Source organism: Podarcis erhardii (assembly GCF_964252035.2).
Source record: "Podarcis erhardii genome assembly, chromosome: 5".
Lineage (NCBI taxonomy): Eukaryota > Metazoa > Chordata > Lepidosauria > Squamata > Lacertidae > Podarcis > Podarcis erhardii.
In genome coordinates this window covers 62,133,225-62,161,008 of record NC_138509.1, presented here as the reverse complement: position 1 = coordinate 62,161,008, position 27,784 = coordinate 62,133,225, and the positions used below count along the sequence as shown (strand labels likewise).

The following is a 27,784-nucleotide window of genomic DNA, read 5'->3' as shown; positions in this document are numbered from 1 at the left end:
ACAGTGGAACAATATAACCATTGGATGATATTCAATATTATATTATAATCAATGGATGATAAGCCATCCATTCGGAGTGTGAGCAAAAAAGGCATCAAAAATGCTAGATGAAGGTAGAAAAGCTCAGACAGACAGCAGTACAGCTGAAATTATCAGTTTAGAAGTACTACTCTTCAAAATAATTGATGTCTCTTATGAGACTTCTCCACTGAGTGCTTTGCTGGCAAACATCCAGTTTCTGTTAAAGGGTAGCTTTTAGAAGCTTTGTGGTCTGCTCAACCTGTTGTAAACATGTAGGTTTGATTAGGTATTTGTTATTTACACATCACAGAGGCCCAGTTTGCAGGTAACACTAAGCCAAACCATGTCTTAGTGCAAACAAGCAAATGTATGGGCTTCCAGAGGGGAGACTGCAACCATTTTGTTCCTTCCCATTCTGCTATTATACTAAGTCATGGTTTAGCTTAGCATCTAGTCAGAAACCAGGCTTGTGGTTCATACCCTCCAACATTTCTCCAATGAAAACAGGGACATCCTATTCAATAATAATAATAATAATAATACCATTTATACCCCTCCCACTTGACTGGGTTGCCCCAGCCACTCTGGGTGGCTTCCAACACATATAAAAAAATAATTAAACATTAAACATTAAAAAAATTCCCTATACAGGGCTGCCTTCAGATGGCTCAGGGGTCAGATTACTCCATACCCTCCAACATTTCTCTGATGAAAATAGGGACACTCTAAGGAAAAGTGGGGCATTTCAGGGTCAAATCAGAAACTGGGTCAGCTTCTGTAAATCCAGGAATGGAAAATAGGGGCACTTGGAGGGTCTGGTGGTATATATCTCCCCACATAAAACACAAGCTGTAACCAAGGTTTGTCTTATGCTGTACAGCACAGGTGGGGAATCTTTGTGGCCTGCTGGGCCAGATCCCTATCTGTCCCCACCCTCATGGGCCAACTTTGACAAGTGGGCAGGACTGCTTGCCAGGCACTGGGCATCATTGTGATATCAGGTAATGGACAGGTCTCCTGCCAACCTAGCAGTTCAAAAGCACATCAAAGTGCAAGTAGATAAATAGGTACCGCTCCGGCGGGAAGGTAAACGGTGTTTCCATGCACTGCTCTGGTTCGCCAGAAGCGGCTTAGTCATGTTGGCCACATGACCTGGAAGCTGTATGCAGGCTCCCTTAGCCAATAAAATGAGATGAGCGCTGCAACCCCAGAGTCGGTCACAACTGGACCTAATGGTCAGGGGTACCTTTACCTTTACCTTTAATGGACAGGTAGACTGTCCCACCCATTTGTCAAAGTCCCTTGGTTCAGTGCTTCCCGAGTGCCCAACAACCAGTTATTTTTCAAGTGCTTGGAATCAAAGTACAAGGGACTTTGCCAGGCCTTTGCTTGGTGCTTGGGAGCTAGCTGACTTGCAAATGGCAGGGCTTGCAAATCACTATGTGCAGCACTTCCCAAATTCCTGACAACAGCTTTCAGGCGTTTGGGAAGTGCTGTGCAAAGTGCTTTGCATGCCCTGTCCTCAAGCATCACTTCCCCAGCTTTCTGCAGGAATTAACTGAATGATCAAGTTCTCCATGGAGAACTTGGTTGTACAGTTGATCCAGACATGTCTCTACCTGCCCCACATCTGATGTTGCATATATTAGGTATGGGGCAGAGATGGTTTGGGGAAAGTGGCTATGTGGCTGGTTAAATTTGGTCCGCAGGCTGATTGTTCCCCACCCCTATTTTTTTTATGGGAGAGCTAAATCACAATTATGGGTTCAGGTCACCTGCTAAGTCAAATTCTGTATGGAGTGCGCACACACGGGATGCTACACATGCGCAGTCCGTACGGGCTGTGCTGCCCCGGGTGCCAGAAAGGGTTCCTCCCCCACTGATTTGTCCCACATTGAACGCCAGGAACTAGCAGCAGCAGCAGAGAAAACATGTTCCCCTCTTAACTTTCAACTTTCTTGGGCATATGAAATTAGCCACAATTATCTTGAATTTTTGCTTAATCCTCCAGAAAGAGGGGCATTTTCGCTGGCCAGGTTTAATTCAAATCCTTCAACCCTCCTATGGGGAAGGTTCTCAGGAATGGTGGAAGGAGAAAGAATTTGCCCATGTGAAGACCACCAGGTGGAAACTCTTACACATATGGTTCTTAAATGTAAACTATATGTTGATCTCCGCCAGCAGCTCCTAGATCAACTCTGCATCCCCAAATGGAGACCAAAGTTAGAGGTCATACATTTTCTATTATTGGGGAATAATCAGGAGTTCACCAAGTTAGTGGCTAAATATCTTTATCTGTTTTTTTTGTCATCGAAACACATGGCAGACATCTGATCTCCCTGGAGACCTAGAGATGTAATGTTAGACTGCTTTGTCTCTTTCATTTGACAAATGTTTTGTGTCACTGAGAAGGCGGGAATTCTGTATTGATTTGCTATGGATGTTTGTATGTGATGCCAATAAAAGGTTTGATGATGATTTGTCCCACTTCTCTTAACACTATAGTGCAAGCGTGTCTCTTCAGATGTCTATAATATGGCAACAGTGGAAAGCATTGCACAGCAGCTAATGAAGTGGAATGATGTGTAGACAGTCCAGTATAAATCCACCATTAATGCTCTATTATTGCAGCAAAGACGTATTGCAGAACACTCCGGTAAGAAAAACACCAGTCTGGAGGGAAACTTTCTGCAGAGGAAGTCCTATAGCAGGCATCCCCAAACTCGGCCCTCCAGCTGTTTTCCAGACTACAATTCCCATAATCCCTGACCACTGGTCCTGTTAGCTAGGGGTGATGGGAGTTGTAGTCCCAAAACATGTGGAGGGCCGAGTTTGGGGATGCCTGTCCTATAGTGACAGTAGTCATTGCACATGTACAAAAGGTAAAAATTAAGAACAAAGGATGTCTGTATCTTTAGTAGCTGAATGTAAAAAAAAATCAGCATAGGTAGTCTCCACGCGCGGAGAAGCACTGTGGCTTGCCAAAACGCACCTATTCAAATTCGGTCTTCTGCAGACATCTACGCACTGTGCAAAAGTCCTTTCTGCTAGAGCTCCTCACCTTATTTCCAACCTAACCCGTAACGTGCACTCACATCGGGGCACCGCAAATTAGTGGAGACGCACTCTAGTGCGATAGCCCACATCTTGCAATAAAAACACAGCCTGAAGGGAAATTGAGGTCTCGGGCCTGCGCAGCAGTTAACACCAAAATGCTCAGCGCATGAAGATGCCAACAGCGTGACGTGCAACCACATTGTACCGTATTAAAAAAAACTGCTTTTAAGCGGTCGGCGGGGGCGTCTTCATGCGCAGTGTGCACCCCGCCGAGGAAGAAGAAAAGAAAGCGCGCTCTGACACAGTTCATAACAGCGTGAGGAGAGAAGCGGCGAGGCAGGCGTAACAGAAATATAAAGGGAGGCTGGGCGGGGCAAATGGCCGCTGCTGTTTCCACGCTTCAGGAACCTGCCCGCCTCATCCGCCCCCCCCGCCCCGCCCCGTGCGCGCATGCGTCCCCGCAGTCCACAACCATGGCCGCCCTGCGGATCCTGCCCTTTCGGCTGCCGAGGGTTCCCCTGGCGTTTTCCCGCCGGCTCAGCAACAGCCCCCCTCGGCGCGCGCCCACGGTGCCCGAGCGCATTGAGGAGAAGCGTCGGGCTGCGCTGCTCGGCGGCGGCCAGGCGCGCATAGATGCACAGCACCGGCGGGTGAGCGAGAGAGAGAGCGAGGAAGCCTCTGGTTGGGCTTGCAACAGCTGGCTGCTCCCGGGCGACCCTCGGAGGGACGCAGGTCCCACACTCGCTTTCCTGACAGAGCGGGGACGCTGCCTGGAGAGTCTAGTTAGTTTAATATGCCCCTGCCCGTATTCTAATAAGATGGGACTGGGGTCCGAGACCCTTCCCAGTGGCCCCCAATTTCAAATTGGGTTGTGTGGGGGCTACTTACAAACTACTATCTTCAGAGCACATTCGAAGCACAAATTTCCCTCCTCAATTCTGGGCACTGGAGTTGGTTAGGGGTAGGTGGGAATTGTAACTCTCTGAGGGTTAAACTGCATTTCCCAGAATTGTTTTGGGGGTGGGGAATGTGTGTGAAATAAGCAGCCCTGATCTAAGGTTAGCCCTGGTTCATCTTGTCTACTTAAGGCCACATATGTGAGGATTTGAAAGTACTTGTACGGGAATGCAAAGTCGGAAGAAAGTTCTGAAGCCCCCATTAAAAGCACTGTTTCCCAAATATTTTGAAGCTACACTGACTGTCATGTCTCACATTTTTTAAAACACTGATACACATGTGAAGTTACCTTCAGATGTTATCCATTCTCATTTTCAGAAAGGGAAGGCAGCAATATAATGGTTGAGGGTACCTAACTATGGATGCACAGAGAGAGTGTGGATAAATGTGAATCAGAAGCATATGTTTTGCAAAGTTCCTGGGATATTTTTTACCATTCCCATATTACGTATATAGATATGCCAGCAGATATATTATGGGTATATTTATTTTCTTCATATGTCTTCAGTTTGAGGAGTTGTATTGTTGGAAATACAGAGAAGAAAATATTCATCCGCACAACATGATTAAGCTATAGGATTCACACCTAGATGGCCACAAACCTTGTTAGCTCAAAAAACTGGATGTATTCATGAAGGATATGTGTACCAAACATTATGAGTCATTATAACTAAATGGAATCTACGTGGCTTGTGGGCTCTTAGAAGAATAGGGCTGGCTGCTGCTGGAGACAGTGGTTGTGTTCAGATGTAACACTAAACCATGGTTTAGTATTACATGAGTGAACAGTTGCGGGCGATGTGCTCCCTCAGCCTTCACAATTGGAAGCTAGTGATAATCATGACTAGTGGCAAATCTGATTTGTGTGCAAACCATGGTTTTCTGGTTTTGGACACAATTACAAGGTATAGGTTGTTGCTAACTACAGTCAGATGTTTCTGGTTATACAGTGCAAGGGAAGGAAAAAGTACGGTATATGAATTCAAGGCTTCAGGTTGCTAAGGGATGAAATAACTAAGTCATGGCATGACCCTGATGTGATCTGGCAAGGGAGTTTTATATTAACTGTGCTCCACCCCCTCAGCAGTTCAGTCTGTTGAGGAATGAATAATCGCTTTGCAGATTGCATCCTGTAGCTGCATCTGTAATGCTGAAGATCATTAGACTCGTCCCATGTTACCAGCCACCTTGTTTTGCTTTAATTCAGGGCAGACAGTTATGGCTTGAAGATCCTTTTGAACTTGCAGTGGAAATAGGAATTAATCTGAACTGTTTTCTGAGGCTCAAATAAGTATCTTAAAATAATTGCTTTCCCTATCATGTGTCAGAGACCTAAGGTAAAGCACTTATTTATTTAAATTATTAAATTATTAAAATAGCTTAGTAATATTAAAATATAAGACAGTGTCATAGAAAGAGATACAACATAAAAAGAGTAATATCAAAACAGGAATTAAGTAATAACTAGGTCCAACCCAAGGGAAAGCTTGGCCAAAAAGATATTTATTTACAACTGAAGCAACTGACAGATGATGCTTAATCTGCACTTTTAGCGATACTTATACTGATTTTATTATATTTTGTATGTTGTGTACTACCTTGATATACTTTATGAAAGTCCAGATTAGAAATATTTCAATAAATAAATAAAACAAGGGTATTCTATAGTGTAAAGGGCTCTAGCAAGAAATATCCCCTTTGAGGTGATGTTCTGCCTGTAATATTCTGTAGGATGTGTTACCACAAGTAAAATTACTCCAGATGATTTAAGTGATTTTACAGATCTAGGCATGGTCAGGTAGTCTTTCAGATAACCTGGTCCTGAGTTGCTCAGGGCTTTATATGTCACTAACAAGACCTTGAACATGACCTGGTAGTTTATTCGGCAGCCAGTGCAGCCATTTCTGCAAAGGTCATTAGCAGGACAAGATTACAAGTGGCCATGTGGCCAGTGAGGATGATGGTGCCTAAATGACCCTTCTTTTTCCTAATGAAAGGTTAAATCAGAGGCATGTAATTTTCTTTCTTTTGTCGTTGTTGCTTGTAGCTTCTTTTGCTATGCATTTGCCTTTTATAAGGCTCTCTTTGAAGTGCTGCTTCTATAACATTTTCAGTGCTTGAATCAATATAAGATGAACATTTTTGCAGGCTTCTTAAGATTTTGAGGTGTGGGGGAATCACCATGACAATATGTGACTTATGTAAATTCAGCAATTTACTTTTGTGTCTGATGCCTATTTATATATGAGCAATAATAATGGGGAAATTAAAATAGTTGGATGGTAATTTAGACCCCCTGTCTTGCTTCTTAAAATGACTTTTGCATGTTTTAAAGGATCAGGCTGAAAGATAGCCCTGTTATACATTTACTTTTTAGATTACTAATAAACTTGTATAAGCTTTTTGTGATTGGTTTTTCGACTCCGCCGGTGTACTACATCATACCTTACATCAAACAGAAAAAGTATGATTTATTTAACTTGTTCTATCTACCCTTAGAAAAGCACATTTGTAAGTTCTGATACTACATTTAATAGTTTCACTGAAGTCAGACTGTTAAACATGTGAATACAATCCTTTTTCTTTGCTAGCCCCTTCCTCTACTAGTCCTTTATGGGTTTTATTCTCTTCAACATATGTATATAACTCGGCATTGCTTACTTAAAAGGACGAAAATGTAAAAAAACCAATTAATCAGTAAATCTCTGACAAAATGATCGTTCCAGAAGAGAGCAATTTCTATATTTGAAGGGAAGGTGAAATTAAAAAGGAATTCAGTTTCAATATTGAGTTTAAGGCAGCTGCTTTCTGAGGAGCAAATTTATGGATTTGAATAAAATCTTAAATTAGTATATGACTTTCTCTTTATATTTGTAATTATGCTTGGCTCTGGTGTACTGAAATGATCTGCAAACCTTACCTTGTTCATATTATTTCCTGCATTTCAGGGAAAGCTGACAGCCAGGGAGCGTGTTCTTCTTTTACTGGATCCTGACAGTTTTGTAGAATATGACATGTTTGTGGAACACAGATGTGCAGATTTTGGGATGGAGGCTGAGAAAAACAAGGTACCTGGTATATATTTTGCTCGCACTCTTGGGACTGTTTGTCATTTGGAAATATCTGGCTGATTCTAGTGCCTGAGTCTGGATGGTGGATGGTTTACTCTAATAGAATGGATGGTTCTCATCTCTTTCCTCTATACATGCTCTACCTCTTCTTGGTTCATCCCCAACCATTCTATATGTAGTACTTTAGAGACAGAGCCTGACTTGGATATATTACATTTCCTTTCAGTTTCATGGTTGTATTTTACTTACTTCCAATTCATTCCTGTTCCAGGTGATGATGGACTTGTGTTAGTCTGTCTGGATGAAGGAATTATGGCAGACAGTTGTTTCAGCTGGGCTATCTTCTCAACTGTTATTTATAAACTGAGCAAGGCAAAGATATTGTTAAACAGAGATTTTAATGGAGATTGACTTATGGGGTAGCCCAAGCGCCTCGTTTCCTCTGGTTGCAATTTTTGTCATGCCCTAATTCTAAGAATGGGATGCATTATTTGAATTGTTTGTTTGTTCCTAAATACAAGAAAGCTTTTTCCTTGGAATATTTTAACCTTACCTTCAAAGTTTTAGAAGGTAGATAAAATGAAGTTTTAAATAATAGATACTGCTCTTGTAATAATGAAAAGGTAGAATCAGTTTTATGCGTTTCAAAATGTGGGTTTTTTTTTTAATAAGCCAGCTACAGAAACTAATCTATCCTATTACACAGTACTTCCCAGGTTGCTCATCAGAGTTTCTGTTGATCATTTTCTTGAATGGCTCTAATTTATAAATTACAGAGCAAGTTGCAAAATTCTTAAATGACACAATTTTGCTTTGACTGTCTAGGACTACTTTCTTGTTTTTCTTCCTGTCTTTTCATGATCTTATAGATTCTATATTCTGTTGCTTTTGTTTTTATTTGTGGTTGGTGGAGTGTAAATAAATTATACTCAGCATTAAAGGAGGCTGTTTAGAAGTATGTATTTTTCCTATCCCTCATGACCATCATTTTTTGTTGATCATCTGCTAAGTGCACGATAATATGGAAGTCAGCCTGTTTTAAATGATACAAGCAAAGTATAATTGAAATGTATACTCTGCCCTAAATAGAGAGTTTAATTTTCTGGTTAGCAAATACTTGCTTTGGTCATTTATAAGAATTAGATTTCGGTATTTAATCATATTGCTGTTCTGAGTTGTACATTCTTTATTCTCTTTTGCAGTTCCCTGGAGACAGTGTGGTAACTGGCCAGGGTAGAATTAATGGCAGATTGGCATATGTCTTCAGTCAGGTATTGCTATTTTGTGTTTTCAGTTGCAAACTTTTTCTTTGAAGCCTTATAAACATTTTTGTATTTCTTTACATTTGCTTTTCATTTGCAGTGCATTTAGTTTGCAGGGATGTATTATGTCTGCAATTCAATAGAATTTTAATTACAGTCAATAAAATGACTACATCTGTCCATTTTGACTATTTATACAGTATTTCACAGCATGTTCTTGGACTATGGAATCCTTATAACATGTAAGAATAGAGTTGCTTTGCAGAAGCTTACTTCTGATACTGCAGTCCTTGTCTCTCTTTTTTTAAACAACAACAACAACAACAGGGAACTGGTTATAATACAACATCTTAACAAGCGTGACTAACCCATTGCCCTTCAGATGATGTAAGGCTGCAACTTCAATATTTCCTGACTACAGTATTTTCCATGCTGCAAGAGTTGCAGGAGTCCATTGGGAATAAAAGACTTGCACTACAGAAACCTTGTGGGATCTTTATATTTTGTACGTGCATTGATTTCTGGCATCACAGCGGTACCTCGGGTTACAAACACTTCGGGTTACAAACGCTTTGGGTTACGAACTCCGCTAACAACTTTTAAGCTATTAAGCTGTATCTCAGTCCCTCCTCATGTGCATACTCTGCCTGCGTAGGGAAAGATTGCACTCCTTCCATGAGGGTGAAGTCTGCTGATATTTTCAACTTGCTTGAAGACAATTACACTGAATAATTGGGAGTGCAAAAAAGTCTGTTTTACTGGTGCTCAAGGGCAAGGCAGGAAAAAAAAAATCTAAATCTAGTATATATATATATATTTGGCATTCTAAGCTATTATTGTATTTGATCTTTGAAATACAATCTTTATGTAGGACTTCACTGTGTTTGGAGGCAGTTTATCTGGAGCACATGCTCAAAAGATCTGCAAGGTAAGCATTTTAGAAGACAATAGTTACAAAATTCTTAAGTGCCTGCAGCCTGCAAAATATGACAATGGAGTGTTTTTAAAAGTACGTTATGCCTCACACGAATCCTTGCTACATTGAAGTTTATTTCACCCCCTTCCCTGATTAGTGTCTTCAAGTCTTAAGATACCATTTTTTTCAACACAATACAGATAGATACAGTTTCAAAATAAGTGTAAACACTCCTGAATTTCAAAAAAACCCTCATCTTATTCAACTCATGGCAGTTCCTTTTCAACTAAGCTACTCAGCTTGTACAAGCCCCTAAATCTTAATAGCCTATTGCTTATTCAGCTCCAGTACTGCTGAATTCCCTCTCTCCAAACATAACCTATTTTTTCATAATGATAAGAAGTCCATTTGTTATTACAGAAGCTAAGATGTTGGTAGGATAAAATACCTCACAGTTAATTCATTCAGGAGTACATTTGAGGTCACAATTCCTGATAAGTGGTGATATGAGTTGTGAGAAGTATCCATTTTTGACATTTCCTGAATATAACAAATAGTTGATGAAGTACTTCTCTTGGTAGTCCTTTCTAGAAGATAGATGTATAATGGTTAAAAATGGGTGGGGCCTTTTTCAGAGAGGTTTGCCTGATACCTGCCTCCAGTTTGATACACCAATGTCGTTTGGGTATCAAATATATTGTTACTTTCCCAAGATTTTTAGATAAAGTTTTGATCTTGCTGTATTATGATGCTTTTGTGATCTTGTGGTTTTTTTCATTTGTCACACTCTATAATCCTTAAGTGCCCTTTATCAGATGGGACGGGCTTGCATGTCACTCTAAACCATGGTTTTAAAACTATATAGAGAAGCCTCAGTGAGCTGAGCAAAGCACTGAGGATCTCTGAGGCTCATGATGCTAAATGGTGGCTTAGCGTTATGTGTGAAGTAGCCCATTGTTTAAGATGGTCAAGCACAAATGTTAAAGAGAAGAGTTAATTGAACATGAAGGTGTATTAATAATAATAGTGCCAGGTGGGGGTGGTTGACTGGCCAGTAGAGGTTTATCTGTAGATGTCGTAACAAGAAACAGACATAGGACTTGAACGCATTCTGATCAAAAATGAAAAGAGATCCTATTTTATAATATGATTATTAATTATAATAAGCGCTCACTATTTTATGTTAATTAAGCTTGTGGTAGGACTTCACTAGTAAATCAAGAGTTTCTGTATCCTCAGATAATGGATCAGGCTGCTATGGTTGGTGCTCCTGTTATTGGGTTGAATGATTCTGGAGGGGCCCGGATCCAGGAAGGAGTAGAGTCCCTGGCTGGTTATGCTGATATATTTTTGGTAAGAGACCTCTTAGGTAAGCAAGCTGATTCTTGACGCTACAGATGAATAGCCTAGGAGCCACTTCTGACTTTCTGAAAAAATAATGAAACAGGAAGCATGAGTGACACAACATTTCTTTTCCTGCTGCTTCCAGGTCTTACGCGAGGGACCAGGGAGGGGGCTTTTCTCCTTTATACAGGGGCAAAATGCACATCTTCTCTCTCATTTTCTTTTCATGAGATGCTGTTGTTTCTAGGTGTTGGTGCTAGAAGTCACAATTAAGGGGGAACAGGCCCTGAAATTAATATACTTCATTTAGGAGGTTATTTCTTTTGCAGTTGCTGTACGTTACTGTTACTCTTTAGGCACAATGATACCTCCCTGACCTTTCCCCTGGTTGCATCAGTATGTCTCCCCACAAGTATAAAGACTGTAGTGCGTATTCGGTTCCTCATTTTAGCCCTCTCCTGCAAACAGAGAGCTGCTGCAGCCATCAGCATTCACAAAGCTCTCCAGGCAGCCAAAGGGAATAATTTTTATTATGTGGGTGAATGAACTGCAGTAGCAGCATCTCTCTCCTTGCTTGTGAGTACAACCCTGGAGCCAGAAGAGGGCTGGAAAACGGCTCTCCATATGCATCTGTCTGTACCAGCTGGCGGAAGCAGCAGCTGCTGCCGCCACCAACACATGGGGCATTCAGTACACATGGGACTTCAGCTAGAGCCTGCTTCAGGAATCTGATCCTGGATACTTAATTCTCTGACATTGCCTCTGTCTCGTGCTTTTCTCCCTTTTCCTTGCCATATTTGTTCTGATGCACAGGGTTTTGAACTTGGATTAATTTGGATGGGAGTTTAAGATCCCGGTTAGTGGATGAACAATGAAGCTAGAACAAATCGAATGTTATTTCTGTTGGCGAATACATTCCTACAACATCATATTTTTACATGAAATAGTTTGTTGCAAAAGTTTAACACAGATTTAGGAGCTCTTTGGGAACTTTGACTTGGAAGTGGTATAAAATGTGTAAGCAATGGAGATGTTTGTTTTCTTTTACAGAGAAATGTACTATGTTCTGGGGTAATACCACAGATTTCTCTTATTATGGGCCCTTGCGCAGGAGGGGCTGTCTACTCTCCTGCTTTAACAGATTTCACATTCATGGTAAAGGTAAGGATGTAATGTTAGTTGCCTTTGACTGTAATAATAACATAGTTACTAGGGAGTAAGCCACATTGAACACAGTGGGACTTAATTCTGAGTAAACATGAAGAGAGTGAGTCTTACGAGAGCAGTTGTTTCAAGGAGTTTCTTGCTAGTGGTGGCTGACTCTAAAAATGGATGTATTTCTGTTCCTTTAGAAGCTCTGGCTTAAGGAATAACATCTTTTTTTAAAACAAAACAAATTCCTTCCAGTAGCACCTTAAAGACCAACTAAGTCAGTTCTTGGTATGAGCTTTCGTGTGCATGCACACTTCTTCAGATACACATATGCATGCACACGAAAGCTCATACCAAGAACTGACTTAGTTGGTCTTTAAGGTGCTACTGGAAGGAATTTGTTTTGTTTTGACTATGGCAGACCAACACGGCTACCTATCTTTTTTTAAACTGCCCTGCTATTTCAGGCTGTAGCTGTCACCTTTCACATCTTCTAATTATGTCGTGTCTTAAATATCTATTGAGTCGGTTGGCTTTGAGCTGTAAAAATTGTCTTGCTTGGAAATGAAAAATGAGAGAGGATATTAAAACTGGAAATTTTAGTAGTACTGGACCTGCAGTTAAGGTGGCACAGTCTGTGCTGTATTTTTTTGCAAATACAGGAATGTAAATGCTTTACTGGGAATCCCATGTACCAGCTGTGTGATCTGTTGAGGACTATGGCTAAATTAGAGTGAATTCCAACCAAATGCCTTGTTAGTTTGAATCAAAATAAATTAGAAATTGAAATATTTGGACCTTTTTAAATTAAGTTTTCGTATTTTGAAAGCACTAAGGGATGAAAAATGCAAACACAGAGATTGTCACATCTTGCACCTCATACTTTGCAGTTGTTGTTTCTTGCAGGACACATCCTATCTATTCATAACAGGCCCTGATGTAGTCAAATCAGTCACCAACGAAGATGTTACTCAGGAGCAACTTGGAGGTGCAAAGACCCACACTGCAGTATCAGGTCAGAAATGGTTAAGTTGTTTATAATTAACATTTGCTCCTGTTTGCAGTCCCCTTATGAAGTGATTGAAGAACAATATGAAGAACATAGTAGTCCAGTCATATAAAATTAGTCTTGCAGATTAGTTTAGAACAGGCACCCCCAACTTGCAGCCCTCCAGAAGTTTTGGCCTACAACTCCCATGATCCCTAGCTAATAGGACCAGTGGTTAGGGATGATGGGAATTGTAGTCCAGAACATCTGGAGGGCCGAAGGTTGGGGATGCCTGGTTTGGAACATAGTAAAAGTACCTGCTGGTTGTCTTTGGCTGAAAATTATACTACAGGGGGTGACAGAAGACTGTTACTAGAGGTATTGTAAGAGAATGTGTGTAAGAGAGATGGAGATACTGGGGCTGCTCCTGTCTAATAAGCGTCAAGGGGAAAATGTACTATTAGAACTGCCTTATTTGATCCCTGACCATGTTGCACCCAGCCTGCTTCTATGCATGGCGATCCTGTTTAGCCATAATGGCTCATAGTTGCTGATGTGACTGTGTGCGAAAATACTTTTTCTTCTATCTTTCTTGCTAGTCACTTTCATTGGTTGAACATGAATTCTAGTACTGGGTGTGTGTGTGCGCGCGCGCGCGCGCGCGCTCTGCCACTTTCCTAACTCTGTAAACCTCAATAACATGGGTGCGAAACTGTTTTTAGCCTGATGGCTACATTCCCTTGTAACTAACCTTCCTGGGACTGCTGCCAGTGGTAGATAGGGCCACATTTCTTTCTCTCACACTCACTCATATACATCCACAGACACATTCAGTCTTTCAGATCCATTTAACACCTGCTTTATTTATTTTGCAAAGGGGCTGAGAATAGGGGTTCAGTATGACCCTTGAAATGCAAGATGGAGTGGAACAAGACTAGGATGGATGTTCGGGGTGGAAGTAGATGTGTGTAAAACACTGGCACAGTTGATCAAATATGACTGCTGATCTGACACTGTTTCTTTTGGTGGACATTAAGAATATCCACTGGCATTTCAGTTAATGCTATGACATTTTAGAGCTTTAAGAATTTGCTGTGAAGATCTATTTCTTGTCCTGTTGGAAAGTTCATTGGAATCTTTGCAACGTCAGATGGATGTTTGATTTTTTTGTATTATAGGGGTTGCACACTGTGCCTTTGAGAATGACATAGATGCTTTGCTCAATCTCAGAGAGTTTTTTAATTACCTACCGCTTAGCAATAAGGATCCAGCTCCTGTCAGAGAATGCCATGACCCTATGTAAGTTATATTTACAAATAATAGATGTTCATAGAATCAAAGCGTGTTTCAGAGTTTATCCCGTCAAATGTCTGCAAAGTTACAGGCAATGCCCATTTCACGTGGGGGTTCTGTTCTAGGGCCCCACATGCATTGGCAGAGCGCATATAAGTGCACCCCGCCTGGTTCTGTGTTTTCTGTGACATGTTGAGTGATGTATTTGGTAACTTGTGGGTTCAGCACCATACGTGCGTGCACGATCATGCTTCTTTAGGGTGTGTGTTATTCGGTCTTTGCTTGTATGATTTTCTCGATTTGTATCATTGAAGGAGACACCTATCCCTTTGAACCCATTTAGGAAATAAAATTCCTGGGTGATTTTATTATTTTTGGATAGATTCACAATTAAGTCTTGTGAAGTGGGGATGCAATGGGACTTTGGCTTCCATGTGTTATAGATACTCCTCCACAGAGATTCCTGTTGGAGGTCTGAAGAGTAGAAAACAAAAATTATCCTTTAACAGCAGTGGAAGGGTATGGTGTATGTTGTCGTTCAGTTGATGGGCCAGATTTTGGATATTTTCTTTTACACTTTTGTCTCCTATCACTTCCTTTTGCTGGTTAACAAAATGAGGCTGTTCTTTCCTAAGTAGTATCTGAAAATGCAACAAGTCAACTAAAGAGAATGGGTTGAATTCGGATTTCCCTTCCATTTTTGAAGGCAGCCAAAATCCAGCAAAAGGCTCTTGGTTGATCCATAAGGGGGTAGGATAGATGTTTTTGTTGATGTTCCCACCAGCCCCAGCAATATGTTCCATGCTAATATGGAGTGTCCCCTAACCTTCTGGAACAGCTTTTGGGGGGCACAATGGACTGCAGATGAAAGGTGCAATTAACAAAAATTGCCTGCTCTTCTCCATCCTCCAGTACAAGCAGGACGCATATTTGGATCCATCTCAGTGTTGGAGGGTCCTTTATTGTAAACATGGAGAATAAAGTAAAAGCGGGGGGGGGGGGGATCTCCTTCATTCTCTCAATATTCTGGAATTGAATTCTGGAATTCAGTCAAATAGTCCTAGGTTGTAGTCATGTCTCCTAACATGAGTAATTTTCTCATATGAACTATGCTACGATGTAAGTTTATTCCTTTCCATTCTCTGTGTTTAAAGCAACCGGTTGGTTCCTGAGTTGGATACCATTGTCCCGATGGAATCTACTAAAGCTTATGACATGGTGGATATTGTGCATTCGGTAAGCTCTGTGTATCAGTGTATTACAGCTGTTGCGATAATTTTGTGTTTACACATGATGCATAAATATCCATTGCCTCTGAGAATTGTTACATGTTGTAAATACGGTGCATTTTCTTGTATGTATGCACGCTGCAAAAATACTGTTATTTAGAAATGTGTTCCTTAGTAAAAGTGGGAAAAGGAATATAACTGGCTATAATAATAATAATAATAATAATTTATTATTTGTACCCCGCCCATCTGGCTGGGTTTCCCCAGCCACTCTGGGCGGCTTCCATAAAAACCAGAAATACACTAAAATATCACAGATTAAAAACTTCCCTGAACAGGGCTGCCTTAAGATGTCTTCTGAATGTCAGGTAGTTATTTATCGCTTTGACATCTGATGGGAGGGCGTTCCACAAGGCGGGTGCCACTACCGAGAAGGCCCTCTGCCTGGTTCCCTGTAGCTTTGCTTCTCGTAATGAGGGAACCGCCAGAAGGCCCTCGGCGCTGGACCTCAGCGTCCGGGCAGAACGATGGGGGTGGAGACGCTCCTTCAGGTATACTGGGCCAAGGCCGTTTAGGGCTTTAAAGGTCAACACCAGCACTTTGAATTGTGCTCGGAAACGTACTGGGAGCCAATGTAGGTCTTTCAAGACCGGTGTTATGTGGTCTCGGCGGCTGCCCCCAGTCACCAGTCTAGCTGCCGCATTCTGGATTAGTTGTAGTTTCCGAGTCACCTTCAAAGGTAGCCCCACGTAGAGCGCATTGCAGTAGTCCAAGCGGGAGATAACTAGAGCATGCACCACTCTGGCGAGACAGTCCGCGGGCAGGTAGGGTCTCAGCCTGCGTACCAGGTGGAGTTGGTAGACAGCTGCCCTGGATACAGAATTGACCTGCGCCTCCATGGACAGCTGTGAGTCCAAAATGACTCCCAGGCTGCGCACCTGGTCCTTCAGGGGCACAGTTACCCCATTCAGGACCAGGGAGTCCTCCACACCAGCCCGCCCCCTGTCCCCCAAAAACAGTACTTCTGTCTTGTCAGGATTCAACCTCAATCCATTAGCCGCCATCCATCCTCCAACCGCCTCCAGGCACTCACACAGGACCTTCACCGCCTTCACTGGTTCTGATTTGAAAGAGAGGTAGAGCTGGGTATCATCTGCATATTGATGGACACCCAGTCCAAACCCCCTGATGATCTCTCCCAGCGGCTTCATATAGATGTTAAAAAGCATGGGGGAGAGGATGGAACCCTGAGGCACCCCACAAGTGAGGGCCCAGGGGTCTGAACACTCATCCCCCACCACCACTTTCTGAACACGGCCCAGGAGGAAGGAGCGAAACCACTGTATAACAGTGCCCCCAGCTCCCAGCCCCTCTAGACGGTCCAGAAGGATGTTATGGTCGATTGTCTCAAAGGCCGCTGAGAGATCCAGCAGAACTAGGAAACAGCTCTCACCTTTGTCCCTAGCTCGCCGGAGATCATCAACCAGCGCGACCAAGGCAGTTTCAGTCCCATGATGAGGCCTGAATCCCGATTGGAAGGGATCCAAATGGTCCGCATCCTCCAGGCGTGCCTGGAGTTGTTCAGCAACCACGCGCTCAATCACCTTGCCCAAGAATGGAAGATTTGAGACTGGGCGATAGTTGGCCATACTGGCCGGGTCTAAAGATGGTTTTTTAAGAAGCGGTTTGATGACCGCCTCTTTCAGCGGATCTGGGAATGCTCCCTCACAGAGGGAAGCATTCACCACCCCGCAGAGCCCATCGCCCAGCCCTTCCCGGCTTGCTTTTATTAGCCAGGATGGGCAAGGATCCAGGAGACAGGTGGTTGGTTTCACGCGTCCAAGCAGCCTGTCCACATCCTCGGGGGTAATGGATTGAAATCGATTCCATGCAACTTGACCAGACAGAGCTCTAGCACTCTCCCGCCCCAGCCCTGCTCCCACGGTGGTGTCTAGCTCCTTCCGAATATGAGTGATTTTATCTGCAAAAAACTTTGCAAAATCGTTGCAGGAGATCTTGGGGTCTTTACAAAGCCCCGGTGGTAAAGGTGGTTCCGTTAAATTACGAACCACCTGAAAAAGTCTCCTGCTACTATTTTCTGCAGATGCAATAGAGGCGGTGAAGAAAGTCTTCTTCGCCGTCGCTATCGCCACTTGGTAGGCTCGACGTTGAGCTCTAACCTGTGTCCGGTCAGATTCGGAGTGAGTTTTTTGCCACCGACGCTCTAGCCGTCTCAGCGATTGTTTCATCGCCCTCAGCTCCGAAGAAAACCACGGAGCTGTCCGGGCTCCATGCAATCGGAGAGGGCGCTTCGGAGCCAGACAGTCGATAGCCCTGGTTAACTCCGCATTCCAGCGGGCCACCAGGGAATCAGCTGAAAGGCCATCAACATGGGATAAGGCATCCCCTACCACTCTCTGGAAACCATTTGGATCCATTAAGTGGCGGGGGCGGACCATCCGAATTGGTCCCACCTCCCTGCAGAGGGGAAGGGTCGCGGAGAAGTCCAGTTGCACCAGGAAGTGATCTGACCATGGCACTTCTTTTGTTTCACTTTTACTTAGTGTCAGATCACCCACGTCACTAGAGGTGAACACCAGGTCTAAGGCATGTCCATGACTATGAGTTGGGCCAAACTTATTCAGGGACAGCCCCATGGAGGCCATGCTTTCCACGAAGTCCAGAGCAGCCCCTTGTAAGGTCGTGTCGGCATGGATGTTAAAATCCCCTAGGACAACCAAACTAGGTGTCTCCAGGAGAAAATCCGCCACGACCTGAAGCAGCTCAGACAGGGAATCCTTGGTGCAGCGGGGAGGTCGGTACACCAAAAGGAATCCTGTACTGCCCCTATTGCCCAACTTCCAGAACATGCACTCAGAAAACTGGATCTTCCCAGTAGGACGCCTGGTGCAAGCTAGTGACTTCCTAAAAATCACTGCAACCCCCCCTCCCCGCCCACATGACCTGGGTTGCTGTGCGTAAGAGAAACCTGGTGGGCAAGCAGCGGCAAGGACAGGCCCATCTGCTTCCTCCAACCAGGTCTCTGTCACACATGCCAGGTCAAGTCCTCCATCCACAATCAGGTCGTGGATGGCAGTGGTTTTATTCCTCATTGACCTGGCATTACACAGCAACACCTTCAGGTCATGTAGGTTTCCCCTGTTGATTCCAGTATCCATCCGGTCAAGGCCAGACCCGGAGGCAGGGATAGTCTTCAAACAACGACTAAACCTGCCTCCTCGGTAATGACATGGTCTGGTCTTAGCGTAACTCCGCCTCCTGCCCATGATCACCGAGATCGGATGTCCCAGTGCTTCCCCCCCCTGTGGAACTTGTCCAAGCCATCGTGATGACTGGGGCCCCACTCCCAGGCAGCCCTGATCTAGCCCCTTCAAAACAAAACATAAACTATACAGAACCAATAAAACAACAACAACAACAAAAAAGAACAGAACAATTATAATAAAATTAATCCCCAACCAAATATCCATCCCACCCACCCCCAGCAATAGAAAAAAAGAAATAAAAATTTAAATTGCCACCGACTGCTTGAGGACATTTTAAAGCACATTAAGCCCCTGGATTCTTCGCCTTTATTCTCACCATTTGACAAAAGGTTATGCAACCTGTGGGTTAAACTTGATTCTAAATTGCATTATATCACTGTATCTGAGGAAATGGTCTTGATGCCCACATTAACTACCATTGATTTCATTGATTTCATATATAAAGAAGATGTATAGCTTTAATTATTTCCATGGTGTTTGATTTCCATATAGTAAGTGTAAAATATGGTTACAATATTCATTATTTGAGAGTCAACTATAATTGGACACCATGCTTTGGAGGTGTTGTAATAATAGTGGCTGAACTCCAGGGTGAGTCACTGATCTTTCTCCATTTTTAAAAAATAATAAAGATTTTATGTTGGTGTGAGGATCCTTTGACCTCATTCTATGTCTAAAACAGTGGGGCCTTTAATGATCTGAGGGCCATATGGTCTTGTTGCAAACCCCCTAGGGGCCACATTCCAAATTTAGGGTGGTGAAATGTCTCTCCAGCCCCATGATACACTCTTAATTTTGGATGTTACCCAGTGGAACCATAAATCTAACCAGGATCAGTCAGGAATTTCAAAATGAATCTTACTAACACTTTTAACTTTAGTGCTGTATGGAAGAGCACTGTCGACAAGACGTCTTAAGAGCAGGACCGGATTTAGGTTTGATGAGGCCCTAAGCTACTGAAGGTTATGGGTCGCTTTATATGTCCAGCTGTCCTTTGTCAACTACAAATTGTCGCTGTTTTTTATGCTGAATATGTGCTATATGGTAATTGATGGACCTAATAGGTATCTAAAGCCATTTGCACATAACAAAATATGTATTTTATCAAAGTAATTGTTGAACTGAAATACAATTGGAAATGTACATCCAGCTTTTTTCCCCCTTTAAATTTTTGGGGGGCCCACAAGAGAGTGGGGCCCTAAGCTATAGCTTGTTTAGCTTATACATAAATCCAGCACTGCTTAAGAGCAGTATATTGAAAAAGATTCTTAAAGTACTGTTTCAACTGTCTTACATTTTAAATCATCTTTGTGTGATACAGATATATATAGGAGTGTGTATTTCACTGCTCCACGACAGTAAGATATTTGAATCTCATTTGTGTAGATAGTTGATGAGAGAGAATTCTTTGAGATCATGCCCTCCTATGCCAGAAATATCATTGTTGGATTTGCCAGAATGAATGGAAGAACTGTTGGAATAGTTGGCAACCAGCCCAAAGTAGCATCAGGTAAGAGGAGGGTGGCAGTGGCTGGGAACCTTTATAATGTCAATTTATGTTGAAAGCTTGGAAAACTTACATTTGCATGTTGCATCTGTTTAAAATCTCATTGCTGAATAGCTTGATAAAAAAAAATGGTTCTAATGTAGTTTAGTGTTCTTTTGCAATTAAGATGAAGGTTTGGCGCTCTGTGCATACTGCAAATAGAGTAAAACCTGCTTTACATCCTTGTGTTGTTCATGCTTTGTAAGTACCGCTGGCCAGTATTCAAAGAACCATGAAACGAGATGTGCTTTTAGGTGTAAATAAGTGGTGTGTTGGTGGTGTTATCATAACACCACCGTTTCTGTACATGTTTGGAATCTATTTCCCTCTCCTGGTATCCCTTTTATACACCCACCCACACGTCACCACCTTCTTTCCTTCTCTTCTTTCCTCCCTCCAGTCCATCGGATCGTTTTATACTTCTGGCAAAGTATTCAACTTCCAAGACTAACTGCTTGGATATACCTCCCGTAAAAAGAAATGTTTTATGTTGATAAACTTGGTCAGCTGAAGATGTTAAAAATCTTTCAGCATCAGTGAATTATAGGATTAGTCCTGCAATTATACCAAGATTTCAGGCACCTCAGTCTGAAACATCCAGTGGTGGTCATGGTTACCAACATAGCTCATGTTGTTACAAGATTTATATGTAAGTGTTTTGGTCTCTAAATGGTTGGCGTTTGCTGGGGCGAGTGGCATTTTAGAGAATGGAATAGAATTCAGCTGCCGTATTGATATTACTTGTTTTGATTCCCTCCCCACCACAGATTAATGTAAACGACTTACAAAGCTAAAATGTAGTCATAGATAACAGCTTCCTGAGAATAGCAAGAGTACGTGTGTTTCGTGAACATTTATGCAGGTTAGATAAACTCTGTTCAGTATTTCACAAGGAGGTAGAAAATGCTCTTTTGCATAGGGTGTGTAAAATGTTGCTACTGTTGCCTGTTTGGGTGATATCTAACCAAGTAAACTCAGGGTAGACCCATCAATTTTAATGAGTACCCTGAGTATGATGAACATTGAATGTCACTTTTTGTATACAATGGCCACTGCAAAATGTTCTTGAAAAGCCTTGTAAGAATCTTGTCTACTTTGTCTGAAATTTAGGCTGTTTGGACATAAACTCCTCCGTGAAGGGAGCCCGTTTTGTTCGCTTCTGTGATGCTTTCAACATTCCTCTGATAACTTTTGTAGATGTACCTGGATTTTTACCAGGTAGGTTTTTCTTCTGCATCTTCTTTGACTGAAGATGGAAATGAATTGGGTGGAAGATATTTCCCTTGATTCTTCTTACCTTTGGAACTGAAAATAGTCCTTGTATCAAGGAATTGGGAGGTGGGGTTACTTTTTATTTCAAGTGCAGAGGTAAAGCCATTACTCTATCCTTTGCACAGCTTCCTCCTTCCTGTTACATGTGTAAAATGACATCAGTCGCATTTTTAACATTTATCATCGTGAGGTTGAACATTCTCACAGAGATTGTATTCCCGGAGAGAGTTTAGTAGTGGTGCAAAATCCACTGAAATAAAAAGCATGTGAAAAACACTAGAGAAAGAAAAGGTATTAGTCTTTTCATCCAACTTAACTGCCCTGTGTCATCCTTCTTTAAGTACACAATTAGTTTAAGTACTTTGTATACACCAGGAAGCAGTCTTTTAGATCTCTCTATGGGGGCTCTATAGCTTTCAAATGAGAATGAGTGTCGTGGATACAGCTCTTCATGGCACTGACCTGTATTAAATAAAGCTGCATTATATAGCCTGCGTTTATAGCTTTTTAGCTCCTGTGCTGGTGAATATTATGGAGGCAGTAGGGATACCTGCTCTCCTTAAGCAGTTGTTGCTTGCCTGTGCTTCAGGCGAGTGCTGAATCATGAGGCTGACATTTGTAGAATGCATTTATTGGTGCCATTTAATCACATATAATTAAAACAGTAGAACTAGGATAAGATTTTGGTGTAATAAAAGGTTTTGGCTCAGTGGATCCCTTTCAGTCAAACCAAGAATTGCCATGTAGAAGGTTATGTGGGATTTGCTACAAGGCTGTATGTAGATCTATTATAAGAGCATATGAAAAGTCCTGCTGGATCAGGCCAAAGGCTCATCTAGTCTTACCACCTTGTTCTCCCAGTGGCCTACTAGAAGCCTGTGCAATGCCTGCAAGCATGAAATTCCCAGCCTCTCTTCTATAGATGCATACTGCCTCTGACAGTGGAGGTAGAACATAGCCTTACCCTCCACGATACCCAGCCTGCTGGTTGGTGTTTGATGCAGTCATGCAGTCTACCTCTACTCTTGTAGAGGCTTTTAACAGCTATCTTAATTAGTGCTGGGTGTATAGTTTCTTATTAAATATTCTCTCTTGGAGACAATAAATTTCCTTTAACCATGTTTTGCTGGTTCCTGTTGTTTTCAGGGACATCTCAGGAATATGGTGGGATTATACGCCATGGAGCAAAACTGCTCTTCGCTTTTGCAGAAGCAACTGTGCCAAAAATCACTATTATCACAAGGAAGGTGAAGTAAAATTGTATTGTATAGTTGCTAGCTGCCACACGCTGTTGAGAATGCATAGAAGATATTTGTCTTATCTTCAGCTCAGCTGACCTCATCAACACCAATTCTTCCAAGCTCTGTTTCGATTTTTTATATCATAATATAACATCATTTTTTGCTTCACTAATACTACTAGATTTCTCTAGATACCTCACATTCAAGCCTGTTTCCCCTTAACAAATGCTGCCTCCGGAGCTGCTTCTAGCCTAATGACTCTCACATAAGTTCTTTTATGTAGAATCTGAATACAACTGCCTTATACATACACAATCTCAACCTGAAGTCTTGGATTATATGTTATTTCTAGTTTGGGAACACTCATTCCAGGGCTAATTGCCTGATGCCTAATTTGATGAGTTTTAGGCACCAGGCCAAGTCTTTTAATAGGCCCACACTTTTAACATTGAAGCTGCTGCATGAGATTTATCATGTTTTATGTGCTGCTCTTTTCTTATGTATAGTTATTGTATTCTAATATTGCCAAGTATTTAACTATTTTTGCAAATCACCTTGATAATTTTTAAGTAGAAAGCGGGATACAAATTTCTTAAATAGTTCCAGGGCTGGCTATGGCGGAGGATAAATATGAGGGGATGTTTAAGGGACATTACACATTCTAGAAATGCAGGATGCTTCCTTATTCAGAGTCAGGCCGTTGGTCCACCTAGCTTAGTATTCTCTGCAGAGGCTTTCCAATGTTTCAGAAAAGGAACATTCCCACCCCTACCTGGAAATGGTCAGGGACTGAACCTGGGATCTTCTACATGCAAGGCAGATGTTCTGCCACTGACCTACGACCCTTTTTAAGATACCAAGAAATCAAGGAATAAACTATATAGGTTTAAAAGTCTGTAAGTGGAGAAAGGGAAAGATGAATGAAAGAGAGAAGGAAAGCTAGGCCATTCCACTGGAATTTGAAAATGCTTTAAATAAGTGAGAGTGGATGCTTCATGATAACTATATCACATAATTTTTGAATGGTTGTAGTAGGAATTGTCTGCTTTCATACTATTAATATTAAGAGACTAACAATCCTGGTATATAAACATAATGATTAAATACAGTACATAACTTGTTGACACTTATTTCCTGTTCCAGGCTTATGGTGGGGCCTATGATGTGATGAGTTCAAAACATTTAAGAGGAGATGCTAATTATGCATGGCCAACAGCAGAGGTAGCAGTGATGGGTGCCAAGGTAATTCTCACTTTGTCCCCATTTGTACTCAGCTAATCTGGGCCTGGCAGGTAGGCCAGATTGTTACACCACCCCTCCCGCATGGGTCAATCACTTGATGGCATACAATTATTATTATTTTGCCCACAGGAGTCTGCAGAAGCCCTTTTCAAAGTGCTCTCTTGCCCAGCACTCTGCAAGCAATGCCAATTAGCTGATCGGTTGTGCCTTCAGATCCCCTTTTGGCTGAGCCAAGTTTTTACCTGCTCCACACCTGATAGCATACTACATCAGGTGTAGAGCAGGTGGGTGTGGCTTGGCCAAAATGGCCTTGGAGGCCAAATGGGGAATGCTGGCAGGCCTGATTACCTGCAAGCTGGAGGTTCCCCACCCTTGTTGAAAATGGTTTAATGATGACCAGATCCACATTCCAAAGGCCTTTACAACTATGGGTTGAAATAATATCATATTCTTATATTTTCTTCTTAGGGAGCCGTGCAGATAATTTTCAGGGGGAAGGGGGCACATGCAGAAGCAGAATATGTGGAAAAGTTTGCAAATCCTTTCCCTGCAGCAACCAAAGGTAGTGGCTTTGAGAATGTCTATTATTGAAATTTCAGATACATAATTAAAGTTTTTTATTGTGATTTCAGTGTTCTTTCACTTCTTATTTGGGTGTTTATTTTAACTGCATTCAGATGATCATGTATGAGGTTAAAAAGCTAGTATGAATTAGAATTTTGTCTCTACGCCAGCCCCTTTGTTCTTCCTCTATGCAGGCAGTCAAACCATGAAGTCTCTTAAGTAATCATCATTTCCCATTTTATCGGAATCAAGCTACTGTGGTTACTTGCTTTAAAAAAAATCCAAAGCATAGAGCACTGGTTTTCCCTTCTTAAACATTGATATCTGCAAAGCATAGTTACAAAATTGAAGTGTATATAAACTCTATAGCCAACTACCTTCCTGGCAGATTGAACATTTAAGAAAGTCAATTCAGGCATGTGGAGCAAAGGGCAATATATTTTCATATTACAGTTCATTACATTTATTTATTCGTTCTTAGAACTTTCGAAATGTGGGCAAAGGCACAGAATGTAAAGCACCATCAGCTGATCTTCAGGTCTTGCAAAGCCCCTTCTTTGCAAGCACAGACCATCAAATGATTGATGGTGCTTGCAAACCCCATTTGGGGGCAGGTAACTGACTTGACTGACATGGAGCCACATGGGGATGTCTGGCAGACCTTCCTCCACCCACATGTATGATGCATTGGTGTGTATATATATGTATTACGGTGCATTGTTCGGAATGCAAAGCAGAAATTACTAGGCCACCAATGCTCTTTAACATTTATAGCTATGTGTTTCACGATCAGGCCCAGGATCAGAGCCACTTATTTTTAGTTGTATCCCCTGCTTCTAGATGACTCAAATCCTCTGCCTTTGAGAGCTATGGCATGATTGTTTAATCAGAGCATTATTTACGATCCACGATCCCTTTGCTTAGAGGTTATGCATCTGAGATGAGACCTTAAACTTATTATAGTAATTCTGAAGTAAAATTATCTCTGTGTTGAACAGCATAATTTGCAGTGTTTCTGAAGTGGTTTTCTTCTTTTAAAAATTACAAGAGAGAGATGGGAACTTGCAGAATTGCAGTAAAATTGTTCAGTTTTCATATGTAATCAGAATGATGGCAAATGTTTTTGCAAAGCCATATTCCAGATGTTTGGCTTAACAGGTTGTTTCTCCTCCCTTGCTTGTTTGGAAAAATGAAACATTTCTGTGGACTTAAATCATGAAATCAAATATTGGTGATCAGCACACCCTAAAATCCTGATTTATCCCTTTTTAGAGGAATTTGTTTGTATTTAAGTTGATGAATAAGATATGCAACACTTTAGCAGTTCATGGCTTCCTCTGGAGCAGCTTGCACAAAACATCAACTTCGATTTGGTGGAAGGCTAATGTGAACCTATTAAAGGATTATCTACTGCATGATGCTTTTTGCTGCAGAAGCAGTTACAGAGCAATGGGAGTAAACTGTCAAACCTGTTTTATAACAGGATTTGTTGATGACATCATCCAACCTTCTTCAACTCGACTGCGAATCTGCCGTGACTTGGAAGTCCTGGCTAGCAAAAGACAATCTAACCCCTGGAAGAAGCATGCCAATATTCCTCTCTGAATTTGTTTTAAGGAAAAGGGATGATAGGTTGCCAGGAAAGCAGTGGAGCCCAACTCAAATCCTGACTCTGAATCGTCGGAAGTATGTGGAAATTTTTATGGATTATATTCTAGAAGGGTTGGGATACTATGAGATTGTAGACAAGGAATCAATTGTACATTTAAGCAAAAGGTACAACATATGGAAGTTGTCACGATATGCTGTAACTTCATCTTTGACAAGTCTAAAGACAGAACGGATAATCATACATAAATGTAAAGCCAGCATATTGCAACAGAAGTCTAAGAGAATATGGAATTAAACTATTTTGTTTCCTTTAAACAAGATTGTCTGTGGGGAGATTATTTGTGGATTAGATTCAGAGGATAATAATGCAAAACAGGATTTAATCCTGCAAGGGGAGATGGAAATTACCTGCATGGGATTCATCGCAAAAAAATATTACAGGATTTCAAGGTTTTCTAATGCAGATGTTATTCAGTATAAATTTCTTATCTGTCAGATTTTGGTCTCCTCAGCTACCTAACAAGACTATTCTCCTACCACAAGAGATTGTTTTAGGCCTCTGAAAGGCTTGTGAGAGACGATTTTCCTTTGTGCCTATGCATAGTACTTCTAATTGAGGAGCCCTTTTGCCAGGTAGAACCAAGCAGGCCAAAAGAGGTTCATTCATTCTGGCCTGATATACCTTACATACAGAATTTAGCCACTTTTAAGGTAATCTCTGGTTCCCTGTCCTCTATTAAGTATTTTAAGTACTAATCATCAGTTCTGCTTGGGGTTTACTGCATGATTGGTGTGATAAATATAATGTGTATAGCCTTGTAGTAATGACAAATTTAGCAGGGCATGCGTAGCAGTTTCAACTTCCTTCAAACCCCACAGGCATGATGACTGTGAATATGGTTTGCCTTCAAATCTGCCCTGCAGTAATGCTGATGGAAAGATGTTAAATCTGGCAAGGGTAAGAGCTCTTCTAAATTTGGGTATTTCTGTTTTGGACAAATACCTTGCTGGAGTAAACACCCTGCCATTATCTTTAATTTCTAGATACTTTGTCATTTCACTCATGTGGCATTGCAGCTCAACATCCCATATTCGTTGCTTAATTGTGGATGTGGCTCTCTCATATCTACAGGTTATCAGAGCCTGCAGTGTGAACCCTAGACTTCTCAGTTTCTTTTCCATTTTGTTTGACAATTAAAATCAAGGGTGCCAGACTTACCGGGAAGAAAATTAGTTTTAGCCAGTAATGGAGCTTCAGAATCCACATCCAGGACCGAACTGGGATTTGTTCAAGGGGAAAAGATAGTCAGAAAACTGGGCTAACAAATATTCAAAGCCTTTGACAGAAAAGTAGTAATAACAATAGTTCTAACCCATAATGGACAGACTAGAAGTCCTCCTGTGTTACATGCATAGGTTCAGATGAAGTAGATATTTAGCGCACACAATACAAAGACCATGGAAAGGTAATTTGGAAAAAAATTGGTCACTGTTTATTATATTGGAGTAATCTGTTCCAAGATTCTTCTGTAATTGTTAGTAAAACTACAATAAATTTTGAATACAAACAATTTAGAGAAGAACTATACAAACGGGTATTTATGTAGCCCTAAGTATTTACAAGTCCCACCTTTAAGTCCACCTCATCTCTGCAAAGCTCTTGTAATTGAGAGGGTGAGTTAAGACAGCAGTTGAAACACATTTACAAGTGTGTTGGTAAGTAATGGTTAT

General features: G+C 41.6%; 1 protein-coding gene across 1 annotated transcript; it reads left to right on the top strand.

Moving 5' to 3' along the window:
- The first annotated feature begins 3,531 nt into the window (after window positions 1–3,531).
- PCCB (propionyl-CoA carboxylase subunit beta) lies at window positions 3,532–26,371 on the top strand. Its single transcript, XM_081863529.1, has 15 exons — window positions 3,532–3,728; window positions 6,984–7,103; window positions 8,309–8,377; window positions 9,240–9,296; window positions 10,524–10,637; window positions 11,679–11,789; window positions 12,687–12,795; window positions 13,947–14,067; window positions 15,216–15,297; window positions 19,964–20,087; window positions 21,234–21,341; window positions 22,542–22,642; window positions 23,780–23,878; window positions 24,347–24,440; window positions 25,926–26,371. Exons 1-15 carry the CDS (start codon window positions 3,552–3,554, stop codon window positions 26,045–26,047), a joined length of 1,608 nt encoding a protein of 535 aa, XP_081719655.1. The 5' UTR covers window positions 3,532–3,551; the 3' UTR covers window positions 26,048–26,371.
- Window positions 26,372–27,784: the final 1,413 nt, after the last annotated feature.